The 10,573-nt window shown below is 54.2% G+C and overlaps 6 protein-coding genes across 6 annotated transcripts in view; 1 reads left to right on the plus strand and 5 right to left on the minus strand.

The window, feature by feature from the left end:
- Positions 1 to 327: 327 nt before the first annotated feature.
- BO66DRAFT_392432 (Aldo/keto reductase) lies at positions 328 to 1,611 on the plus strand. The gene is made up of 2 exons (XM_025647507.1): positions 328 to 550; positions 645 to 1,611. Exons 1-2 carry the CDS (start codon positions 373 to 375, stop codon positions 1,532 to 1,534), a joined length of 1,068 nt encoding a protein of 355 aa, XP_025503312.1. The 5' UTR covers positions 328 to 372; the 3' UTR covers positions 1,535 to 1,611.
- BO66DRAFT_375602 (uncharacterized protein) lies at positions 1,567 to 3,755 on the minus strand (the record flags this gene model as incomplete). Its single annotated transcript, XM_025645658.1, has 1 exon — positions 1,567 to 3,755. The coding sequence occupies exon 1, from the start codon at positions 3,685 to 3,687 to the stop codon at positions 1,567 to 1,569; it is 2,121 nt and encodes a 706-aa protein (XP_025503313.1). The 5' UTR covers positions 3,688 to 3,755.
- Positions 3,756 to 3,944: 189 nt separating this feature from the next.
- Positions 3,945 to 4,583, minus strand: BO66DRAFT_392433 (uncharacterized protein). The gene is made up of 4 exons (XM_025647508.1): positions 4,511 to 4,583; positions 4,375 to 4,445; positions 4,202 to 4,288; positions 3,945 to 4,147 (listed from the first exon to the last, which is right to left on the minus strand). Exons 1-4 carry the CDS (start codon positions 4,520 to 4,522, stop codon positions 4,054 to 4,056), a joined length of 264 nt encoding a protein of 87 aa, XP_025503314.1. The 5' UTR covers positions 4,523 to 4,583; the 3' UTR covers positions 3,945 to 4,053.
- Positions 4,584 to 5,176: 593 nt separating this feature from the next.
- BO66DRAFT_101764 (uncharacterized protein) lies at positions 5,177 to 5,904 on the minus strand. Its single transcript, XM_025641765.1, has 2 exons — positions 5,705 to 5,904; positions 5,177 to 5,632 (listed from the first exon to the last, which is right to left on the minus strand). Exons 1-2 carry the CDS (start codon positions 5,858 to 5,860, stop codon positions 5,408 to 5,410), a joined length of 381 nt encoding a protein of 126 aa, XP_025503315.1. The 5' UTR covers positions 5,861 to 5,904; the 3' UTR covers positions 5,177 to 5,407.
- Positions 5,905 to 6,365: 461 nt separating this feature from the next.
- Positions 6,366 to 8,453, minus strand: BO66DRAFT_420936 (Zn(II)2Cys6 transcription factor; the record flags this gene model as incomplete). Its single annotated transcript, XM_025649918.1, has 7 exons — positions 6,366 to 6,462; positions 6,651 to 6,950; positions 7,075 to 7,149; positions 7,213 to 7,343; positions 7,394 to 7,707; positions 8,014 to 8,217; positions 8,432 to 8,453. 7 exons carry the CDS (start codon positions 8,451 to 8,453, stop codon positions 6,426 to 6,428), a joined length of 1,083 nt encoding a protein of 360 aa, XP_025503316.1. The 3' UTR covers positions 6,366 to 6,425.
- A 1,168-nt stretch (positions 8,454 to 9,621) lies between these two features.
- BO66DRAFT_420937 (phytanoyl-CoA dioxygenase family protein) overlaps positions 9,622 to 10,573 on the minus strand; it is a 1,329-nt gene continuing 377 nt past the window's right edge. The window contains exons 2-3 of the mRNA XM_025649919.1: positions 10,133 to 10,508; positions 9,622 to 10,068 (exon numbers count right to left, since the gene is read on the minus strand). Coding sequence (XP_025503317.1) covers positions 9,717 to 10,068; positions 10,133 to 10,508 — 728 coding nt within the window. The 3' untranslated portion in view covers positions 9,622 to 9,716. The remainder of the gene's footprint in view (positions 10,069 to 10,132; positions 10,509 to 10,573) is intronic.

The raw sequence follows: 10,573 nt of genomic DNA on the forward strand, positions 1-10,573 counted from the left end.
TATGGCTGGTTTCACGTGACTCGAGATGAGCGTGGCTGACCATGTCAGTCTCCCGCTTGTCGTGAAGTCGGTCGCTGATCGTGCTGGCATCAAGTAACGACAGATCGTGATCATATCTGATCGTGGTGGCTTAGGTAGTTACCAATGCGGTGGTCGTCTCAGCGATGGCCAGATTTCAACACCGGAGACAGCGGTGGAGTTAGCGGCGGAGATAAGATCACCGACAGGGAGCTGGGACTCAATATCCACCGCAATCGCCGGCTGTCTCGACGTCTTATATCGAACAGTGCGGTTAGACCCCTTGAAGACGGTTGAGCCCGTGTTCCAGAATCGATTCACCACCAACCAAGCCTCCCCCATTGAACATCGACAATGGCGACTCCGGACAAATTGCCGACCCGTCCGCTGGGCAGACACGGGCCTCTGCTTCCGCGCATAGGCCTGGGGCTGATGGGCGCCAGCGGCGTGTATGGTATGCCGCTGGATGAGAACAAGATGCTGAGACTGCTGGACGAGGCATACGCCAAGGGCGAGACGTTTTGGGATACCGGTATGTGGCTCCAGATGCGATGCATGCCGTAGCACAGAGCTCGAGGAGGGTGAAATGGACAGGAATGGAATGAAATTGCTGACGACCATTTCAGCCGATAAGTACGGTGCGTCCGAAGAGATCCTCGGGAAATGGTTCGCGGCGAACCCGGACAAGCGCCAGAATGTCTTCCTGGCCACCAAATTCGGGATTCGCCCCTCCTCCGAGTCGCCGCACGGATACAAGATGGACTCGACGCCCGAGTACTGCCGCCAGTCGCTGGAACGATCGCTGAAACGCCTGGACCTGCCCTATGTGGACCTGTACTATGTCCATCGCTTGGACAAGATCACCCCCATCGAGAAGACAATGGAAGCCCTGGTGCAGTTGAAGCAGGAGGGGAAGATCAGGTTCATCGGGCTGAGCGAGTGCAGTGCCGAGTCGCTGCGCCGGGCGCATACCGTGCACCCCGTCACCTGTGTCCAGGTGGAGTACAGTCTGTTCTGTCTGGCCATCGAGTCACCCGCGATTCGACTCCTGGAGACCGCACGGGAGTTGGGGGTGGGGATCGTGGCGTACAGCCCGCTCGGAAATGGGCTGTTGGGTGGCAATCTGCGTTCCCGCCAGGATGTCAGTCGGCCCGGCGATTCACGGGGAGTCTTGCCGTGGCTGCATGAGAAGAACATCGTCAAGAACCTGACGGTGGTGGACAGAATCGCCGACATGGCCAAACAGAAGGGTGTCACTACCGCGCAACTGGCGCTGGCCTGGATCTTCGCGCAGGGCGACGACATCTTCGCGATTCCCGGAACCACGAGACCCGAGCGCTTGGACGAGAACCTGGGAAGCGTCTCAATCCCCATTTCGGGGGATGAGGACCGCTCACTTCGGCTGTTGGCTAAGGAGGTTGCTGGGATTCGGTTTCAAGCGCTGACAGGATATGACTTTGCGAATACCCCGCCGTTGGAGCCCTTCCCGTCTGCAAAGAGAGACCAGAGTACATAAGAGATCAATCAGTCTGTATTGGCATATAAGAATTAATTCAGCTGTGATGCAGATTGCTGTCCAGTGTAAGATCCCGGTACCACGAAAGTGCTGTCCCGTGTCCCGATCCAAGCATTGAAGAAATCCATCTCTGAGTAGGTCTGGTGATCCTGTGTCTGACTGGCAGTCGAGAAAAGAGCATTGTCGTTCATTCCACCAATAAAGCCGATGTTGTTGACAAAGAACATGGAAGTAGGATCAGCCACAGCCATCATCGGAACCTCAGCAGCAGATCTGGCCGCCCGGCGCAGGATGCAGAAAGATCCAAAGTAAGAGATCTCTAGTTTCAGGCTGCACTCCGCAGCCTCAGGGACCTCGTTGGCTCGCAAGACGTAAAACTCCGCACCGTCCGCCGCCTCCTCCTCGATCACTCGCAGTTTGCGCACGATGCCGATCGTCGGGCTTGTCAGGTGGTTCCGTGCACAGAGCTGCTCCAGCATCTCGGTGACGTTGTCGACAGTTCTCAGATCCAAGGGCCGTTGGTGCTCCAGTGCATTCGCACGACCCAGATTATGTCCGTCGATATGGATGATCAAGAGAGCCGTAGCTGCAACGAAGGCCTTGTTGTCCAACCCATGATAGGACATCATCGGGTGCTCATCTCGGAAGGCCAGGCATCGCGTCAGCACTTCCCGGCTGGCAGAGAGGATGGCGAGCTTTTTGTAGCCATGGTCCCCGGCCGACAGGACGGATATCACGCTGTCAGCCTCTCGGGAGCGTCCCAGATGTTGAACAAAGTATGGCTGATACAGCAGGATGAGAAGGTAATGGTGATGCATCTGGGTGATGATCTGAGCAAGGGCGCCCATTTTCTCCTCCTCGGTCACCTGGTTCTCCAGCACCGGCGGATCCCACCACGCGATCGGCAAATATCGGATCGCTTTCCTCAATTCGTAGTCGATGTCGTCGGTCTCTTTGTAATCATCGAATCCAACTTCTTCCCGTTGTCCGATCGAGGCAAAGCGAGGCAGCATGCGCATGTTCCGATCGGCGATTCGGCCCGCCAGAACAACATGCATGCGCTCCAGTCTGTCGAATGGCGAGAGCTTCGCCATGAAATGATCGTCTGCGAAACTGTTGTCCGACAGCGAAAGAGGCAGACCGAGGATGAGCGACAAGAACCGATCGCAATACACCAGTCGGAAGAAGAGAGCCTGCGTTTTCTGGTTCGCTTGCTGGAGCCGCTGGGGGTAGCCCAGCATCTGCGCCACGCTGAGGGCCCGACGGAAGATGAGCCACGCCGACCGCATGGTTCCTGCGTTGATGTGATAGCGAGCCTCGAGCATGAGAGTGTCCAGCCCCTCCAGTGAGCAGACGAGCTCGTTGTCGGAGGTGACATGGCGACTAGCGACCGTGAGATAGCGCTGGGCAGCGGCTCCCGGTGATTCCCTCAGTTGGAGCTGTACCTCGCGGGAGGATGTCAGGCTGAGTTGCTGCAGTCCTAGAGCCAGCTGCACCAGCTTACGGGCCAGGTCGACCGGTGGGGTGGTCGATGATGGCAGTTCCAGGGCCGCATCGGGCTTCGCTGCTTCGATTGTCGCCGGTGGGCGGGTTACCCGGGGCGACTGCACAAGCGTAAATGGAAAATAGAACAATTTGCCCTTGGTTAGAATCATGAACGCAGTGGAGGGGGGAGGAATATATGAGAGGAGAAAGCTGCCCAGCGACCGAGTGGGTGTGTGCCAATTGCCAACTGGGTTGATGACAGCAAAGGAGGCGGCTTCTGCATCGAGCCCGTGCTGGCTCAACAGGGGGGGCTTGTCCCCTGAGATCTTCGCTGCAGCCTGTCGCTGTGATTTGGTTGGAGGGGCATTCTTTCGCTGGCGAAGTAGATGGTCCACGAGCGATTCGATGTACTGGATTCGGTCCTCAACCTGCTCATAGTTGTTGTCGCTGCTGGATGGATCGGCAAAGGCTTGGCTAATGCATTGCAGCCCTCGGCTGTCGCAATACACACAGCTGGGGTTGCTGGCGGGCTCGAAGATGCATCGTCTCTTTCGATGCTTACATTCCCAGCAGGAAAAGGTCCCTTTTCGAATCTTGCGTCTTTTATGGTTTGTGTCATAGAGAGTTGAGGATGATAGTGAGGATGACGACGATGGGGTGGAAGACATGATAGTGTGTCACAGTGGGTGGCTTCAGCGGGTCTTACCCCGGGGAGGTGGAGTTGGAAAGAAAAAAGGAGAGAGGGAGCTTGGACTTAAGGCTAGTTAGTTAGATACGAGTGTAGTTTAATAATAATGTTTATTAGTAGGGAGATAAAAAGTGATAAAACACGCTAACATACGCTAACTCCCCTGTCGACCGTAAATGGTTCGGTGCATACATAGGTAGGTACCTAGGAATTACAAATCACAAATCACAAAATCACATCAATTTCATTCATCAAACTACATGTGGCTTGCTCCATCACAACTAAAAACAATTGGCCGCCTATCCGATGGGCGTACCGTGATCTGTGCAATGCCCCCCCGCCCTCTTCACTCCTCGAAGTCCATGATCTCAATATTCAGACCCGGAGGCACATTGACCTGCCGGAGACCATCCACATCCACATCGTCCGGCGCAGAAACCCTAAGCACCGTCAGTTTTATCTCACAGCCACTCCGCCAACCTGGTCAGACTTACATCATGAAGTGGATGGGCGGGTAGGTAGATGTGGACTCGAACTCATCCGGGATTTGCAGGTTCTTGGCTTTGTAGATCTGTCGAAGACTAAGGGACGACCGCTCAGATCAGCAGCTCACTCACTAATGAACACTGACTATCTCATTAGTGCTTGATGGCTGGCTTGGCCTTACTTGTTCGCCAGCTTGGACCCTTCCCCATAGTAATCATGGGCCAACTCATTGTCATAGCGAACATCGAAAGTCTTACTCTCGATTAGAAAAGGTTAGTAGAAAGAACAAACTTCGAATGGCTGCAGCCGGGACTAACCAAGTCTTTCATTTTGGCGATGGTGTGCTGTTGCTCTAATATCAGGGTGTTGAAGTGTACGGGAACATTCCTCACTGAAAGCGCTAAAAGAAATAAATCCTGGGCCACGTTCTCTGTTTAATACTTCCAATATTTCAGGTGGTTGTTGTTCAGTCATTGTCTCGCAAACACTAAATCCACTACATGAGGTCATCTAGGCTTCACCAGTATGTGGATAGAGTTGGGGAGTGGATGGGCCATACGTTCCAGATGGCTCCGTAGCCCACCGATCGGGCTGCAGGTGGCGGATCGGTCACTTCGCATGGTCTGTTTGCAGATCGACGGTCTGACGATGATTTCATTGACCCAGACCTCATTTCCTTCCGTGTTTATCTCTCCGATCACTGTGGATCACTGTGTGGGGGGCAGAGAGTGTGCGTATCGATACTTACTGATACTCATACTTCTACACGCCATGAGTGGCAATACTGTAACTTACACATTACTGTACGTGCTGAGTACCACAGTCACGTGAGCAACCGAGTCGACCCGCGTTCGAATCCGGGCTGCCACACTTCCATTTAGACAAGAGAATCTTATCCAAACATCTTCAATATCCTATGGAGAGAGGTCTTCGTCTACTCTCGACCCAGTCTATTTGGACGACGGCAGTACAGAAAATCAAGCGGGGCGTTCCAATCTTCAATCATTTCCGCATCTCATACCCTACATTCTCGTCGTAGTTTCACCCCCCTCCCCCCCTCCTCAACAAGGCGACTTCACCACCCCCGGCACAACCCCATGCACCTTGAAATACCTCCAATCCTGCACACACACAAAGGCCAACAATCCAACCACCCCACTGTACCGTCCTGATAAGTCACCCCGCCCACCACCAGGAGAAGAATTCTAAAAGACTCACCACAATCCCAGCGCCAGCACGGCCACCACCCCACCCAGCGCCTTACTGCTCGTACTATGCCCCCCACTCGCGCCCATGATGCTGATAATGAACAAGGCAAACCAGAAGATCGTGTCGATGATGTCCAGGATCATGTTGGCGCGGGGGCTGGCCCATCGTTTGAAGCGCTCGTGGTAGGTGGTGAGGGTTTGGTAGGCTAGGAAGAGGGCGGCTTTTAGGCACTGCGTGAATCTGTTGTTAGAATTGATATGGGTGGGATTCGGCATGGGTGCGCGGGTGGAGGGAGCCCTCACTACTGCGATGCCCCAGGTATTAGTCCGCGTCGGCGGGGTGCCTTTGTCGGCGACCCGGGCGATGATCAGGATGAAGGTTAGGGTGATTAGACAGCCGATTATAATGTGCAGGCGTAGCTTGAGGCGCGGGTGGTTGTCGAGGGCAAGGTTGATCATGGCTTTGGGGTGTGCTGTTTTGAGGGTGATAGGTAGTAACTTGGGTGTAGATGTGTGGTGAGGAAATTAGAATGCTTGTTCGAGAATGGCATGCTTTATATACGTGGACCATTATCTGTGTTTGTGACTACGCGACTACAAATCTTTCTCTCTCTGAGTGTCAAGTCCAATAGGCAGACATTGATAGAAATAGAAATCTGCACTCACGTCCGCGGTTTCGTGCATGCAATGGTGATATTGTTGTCGGACTTCGTATCGCTTGCCCAAACCGGACATGCGTACGAGTATCGCGATAGGATTCCTCGGCACCTGCCAGCGGTTTTTGTGGAGTACAATTCAGCCCAGGTGATCGGTTTTTATTCAATCACGATTGGTTGCCACATACAAAATAGACAGCCTAGGCTCCACTAACATTGGTCTGTAATGAAAGATCGCCCCAGAGACGCAATCCAAGTGTAGATTGATTTGATGCGCAGTCTGTTAAGTACAAGCCGAAGGCAACTCCCGCAATTGGCACCAATGCCGACAAGCATCGACTCGAAGAAGAGATAATCATGTTGCCGGACTAGATCCTCCGAGCACGTCTATACCCCGATTGGAGTCTACGACAAATCACCCGAGAAGCGCAACACGCACAAGAACAGCACTTACATACTCCATCCAAGGCACATTTCGAGACCGGTCCACCTGTCGCGACCTCTCCTCCCACCCCTTGCCCAGGATCTCGGTCATAGCGACATGCTGAGACCCCGTCGTCCGCTTGATCTCACCAATGCACATCTCCACAAACCGCTGCTGGCGCGGCACGGACGTTTCGGCGCCCGCGATAAACAGCGGGAACAGGAGCCGCTTGAACCAGGGCGATGCTGTGGGGATGCTGGCGGCTGCGTCGAGGATCCCCACAACTGACGCTGCGATCATTGGGCCCTCGCATGGAATCCGCCAAGTGTCGGGGAAGCGTAGGACGCGGATGATACACGTGTGGCGGTACGCCTCAGCGAGGGCCTTTTGTTCAGAACCTAGGGCAGCTCTCTTCTCGTCATCGGCGTCCCAAGTTCGAAAGAATCGTTCCGCGGCCTCCCAGGATGTGCTCAAACTCGGACAAAGATAGCGTTCCGGCCAAGTATTGTTGACCAGAGTTGATGATCCCGCTGATGCGGTAGAAGAGCTCGCCGGGGCATCCGATCGTTTCGGAAAGGCTGATGTGGTCGAACTCTCGGATGTGCTGGTGTGTGCCGTCATCGTAGGCCAATTTCTCGGCCCCGCTGAACCCTCGGAGTAGATCCAGCCTGCCTTTGAGCTTGCTTCAGCAGCCGACCAATGGCGTCACAATACATGGGGGCTGAACCTACCAGGCTAGGGTGGTTATCAGGAAAGCCGTAGGTGGGGAAACCGTTGCTGTCGGTTGTTGGCAGATTTTGCGGCAGATGTAGGCGGTGCCGGTTAGATGCACCCCATGTGAGGAAATTCCCGACTCAGATATCTAATCCCATAAGGATACTTTCGAGCGACAGAGGGTAAATGGGGACTCACGTCGTAGAGAACAAGGAGGAGTACCGTGACGAGAAGGATATCGACCTCTTCCGTGTTGAGCCCGTACAATTCCTCTCTGATCAGCAGGGAGCCAAGTGACTGCATCCCAGCGAGTTGGTGCTCAATCATCGCGGCAGAATTTCTTTTGTTCGCCGACCTCTGAGTTTCTAAGGAGTGTTGGTGGCATGATGCGAGCGCTAAGACTGCATGGAGCGTCCCAAGATCTCGGTGTGCCAGAGGAAGAATATACGCTCTGTATGGATTCGTGGTTTGGCCGGCCTCGATTGCCAGGGCGCTGCAGACCCTCGTCTCGACTGATCGCACTTCACATTAGCGACTGAAAGTGACCAAAGATTCGCCTTCCATACAGTAAAGAAGCAAACTTTGATTGCGCGTTGAATTGAGAGTTTCATGAATTCTTCGCGAATTTTCTGGCAGAAGGTTGGATAGGTGTTGGCGCCGAGTTCGTTGCATCCCTCGTGAGGAGCCTTTTGATGACCTTGGCTCCGTCGATGAGGGCTGCGATATGGCCAGGATATCATCATGGCGGGTCCCTGAATTCTGCTCTGAGTACAATTTAGTATCACTAAGTTCGACAGTGCTTGTCAAGGGCCAGCCACCAGCAGTCGAGGTATCTGAACTGGTGTGTTGACCAGGGCCGGGGTTCTCAGCACGTTGATGTCGTTGTAAAGACGGCTCCTCGAGGATGATGTATTTTGGTGGGTAGCCTTCGCACGGGAGACCTTTGACCTGACACCTCCGACAAGAGGGGCGTGCCCGGTCGCATTTGCGGCACTTCTTGCGACAGGTCCCGCATGCTGGATCTGTCCCATGGGATAGCATTCAGCGGGTGAGCTTGCAATAGACTTGATACTCCTTTTCGCGCAAACATCCGGACAAAATAGAATGTGCTTTGGTGTGTGTATAGAAGATGGCAATCGAGAGTACATATGAACAGAAGGGACACGACACAGCCAGCCCCGGCCACTGCAGTGGGGCTTGTCGCGATTTATTCAATATGATCGTTCGAGATTATACGTTGATCATAAGGACTGGCCATTCACAATGCTCTATGGTGGGGTTCCAAGGCAATTCTTGTGACTGGGAAACCCTGCTAATGGATGCATGCCCTGCCTTGTTTAAACAAGAGCAAGCCCCCCATGCCGCCCCAGGCACTTCCTCTAGTTCTCCTCCGAATATATAAGGCTGACAATGTGATCAGCCAGTTGCATCTGGTGTGTGAAAACAAACTGGCAGGTATATGCCCTTTCCGGTTGAAGGGCTCATACCCGACCAATGGTATAATATCGTTCACCTTTCCCATCCTTCCCCATCCTTGCATCTGCTGGCGTCGCTTGAATCATGTGTTTCATGGCCTCCCTAGATACCGGCGCACTGTTGTGGATCTGCTCCGTGGCGGTCGGACCGGTACTTATAGTAATTACACTCTCTGCAGTCATTCCTCGCGACTAACCTAACTTGGTGGCCCAGAAACGAGTCAGTCAACTACTCTACCACACGATGAGCTGCATCGGCAGAACGCTCCAAGCTATCAGTGATAATCACGGCCGCACCGCGACGTCCTAGCTCCGACGCAACTCCGGCTCCAATGCATCTTCGGCATCGCACTATCAGTAAGGTCTTCTCAGTAAGAAACACGGGTATCATAAAGCCCGGAAGAGCCAGTCACAATGGCAGTTTCCCCAGCCGAATTGGCGGGAGGCTGGATAGTTAACTGCGTACGGTTCTCGCGGGAAGGCATTCTCCTTGCGTGAGTGCTGAGAGATCCTCACTTGTTCTTCCCTGATACTTATATCATGCCTCACTTCGATACAAGCCGTTTCTGCTGCTCTGCCATCGATTGAAGCCATCACAAGAATTGGGGCTACAGCACGGCACTGCAGTGGGAGGCATTGCCCAGTTGGGAAGTATGCGCCGCATCTCCACCGCTCCCATCGACCATTCCCGAAAATCCTCTAGTTTGATATCTAAGCGCTGTCACGGAGGCGAACCCAACGTGACAGGACAGCGCATTTCCCTTTAGGTCCAGCTGCATACGTACTTTTGTTGCTGCAAGCCGCATCGATGACGATAGATCAAATTGTTGATCCTGGGAGATTATGATGCGACCGCGGTAGGGGAAGCTGGGTGCACATAAGACTGACTTTAGGCTTGGCTTGGTATGATCACCTGATCGAGAAATCAAGTTTCCTTGCTAGGAGGGCTTAGTAACCACAAACGGACTTGAAAACACTCCTTGCACAGTCACCCTCACCACCGTCGCTATCATGTATATACACTCTCCACAAGTCCTAGACCGGGGCTAGAAATCCGTCGGTCGCTCATCTTCCTTCAACTCCGGGCGCAGGTGGTAGATCGGATCCAGCTGCTCGACCCAGCCGCACGCCGGCTCACTCATCGTATACCCCATGTACTCCTGGACCTCCCGGTCATAGCTGCGGGCGACATCGGCCGGCACGGCCAGGAACTGATTCTCCTCCTGGCGCAGATAACCCCGAATGATGAAGGTGGCGAACATCAAGCGTTTTTCGTCTTGGGTGACATTTGCGCCTCCGCCGTGGTACGCGGACGCCAGCATGATGAAACCATCGCCTTTCTCCATGTCGGCGTAGATACACTGCTCCACTTTGGGGGGAGTCGTCCGGTCGGAACCCCTGATGAGTTAAGGGGTTGTCAATGTTTAGGCCCGGGGCGCGGGCAGGATTCGAGAATGCTTACCATAGATGGCTCCTCAGGATGAACGCCGTGCCCCCGTTCTCCTTGGTGACGCGGCATCCGGCCACGAACAAGCCGACGGAGGCCTCGCGCTCGGCGTCGCGGAGATCGTCCCATTGCCCGATCTCCTGGTGCCAGCGATGGCTGATGTAGTCGTCCCGGTGCAGGGGCTGGGCCGTGCCGCCGGGCCCGATGCGCATCGCCACGCAGGAATGCACGTAGGGCTTGGACACGGAGAGTTTCTTCTCGTCGCCCCACCAGTACCATCGGCGGGAGGTGAGGAAGTGGTCGCAGACGGCGCGGAAGAGTGGGTTCATGAGCTGGGTCTTGGTGTAGGTCGGGCTTCTGGCGATGAGGGATGGAGCCCGTTGGGTTTGTGCTGGTGGTGGTGTCAGTATCGTTTCCTTTTTTTTTTTTTTTTTTTTTTTTTTTTTTTTTTTTTTT

The sequence above is a fragment of the Aspergillus aculeatinus genome, assembly GCF_003184765.1.
Source record: "Aspergillus aculeatinus CBS 121060 unplaced genomic scaffold BO66scaffold_28, whole genome shotgun sequence".
NCBI lineage: Eukaryota > Fungi > Ascomycota > Eurotiomycetes > Eurotiales > Aspergillaceae > Aspergillus > Aspergillus aculeatinus.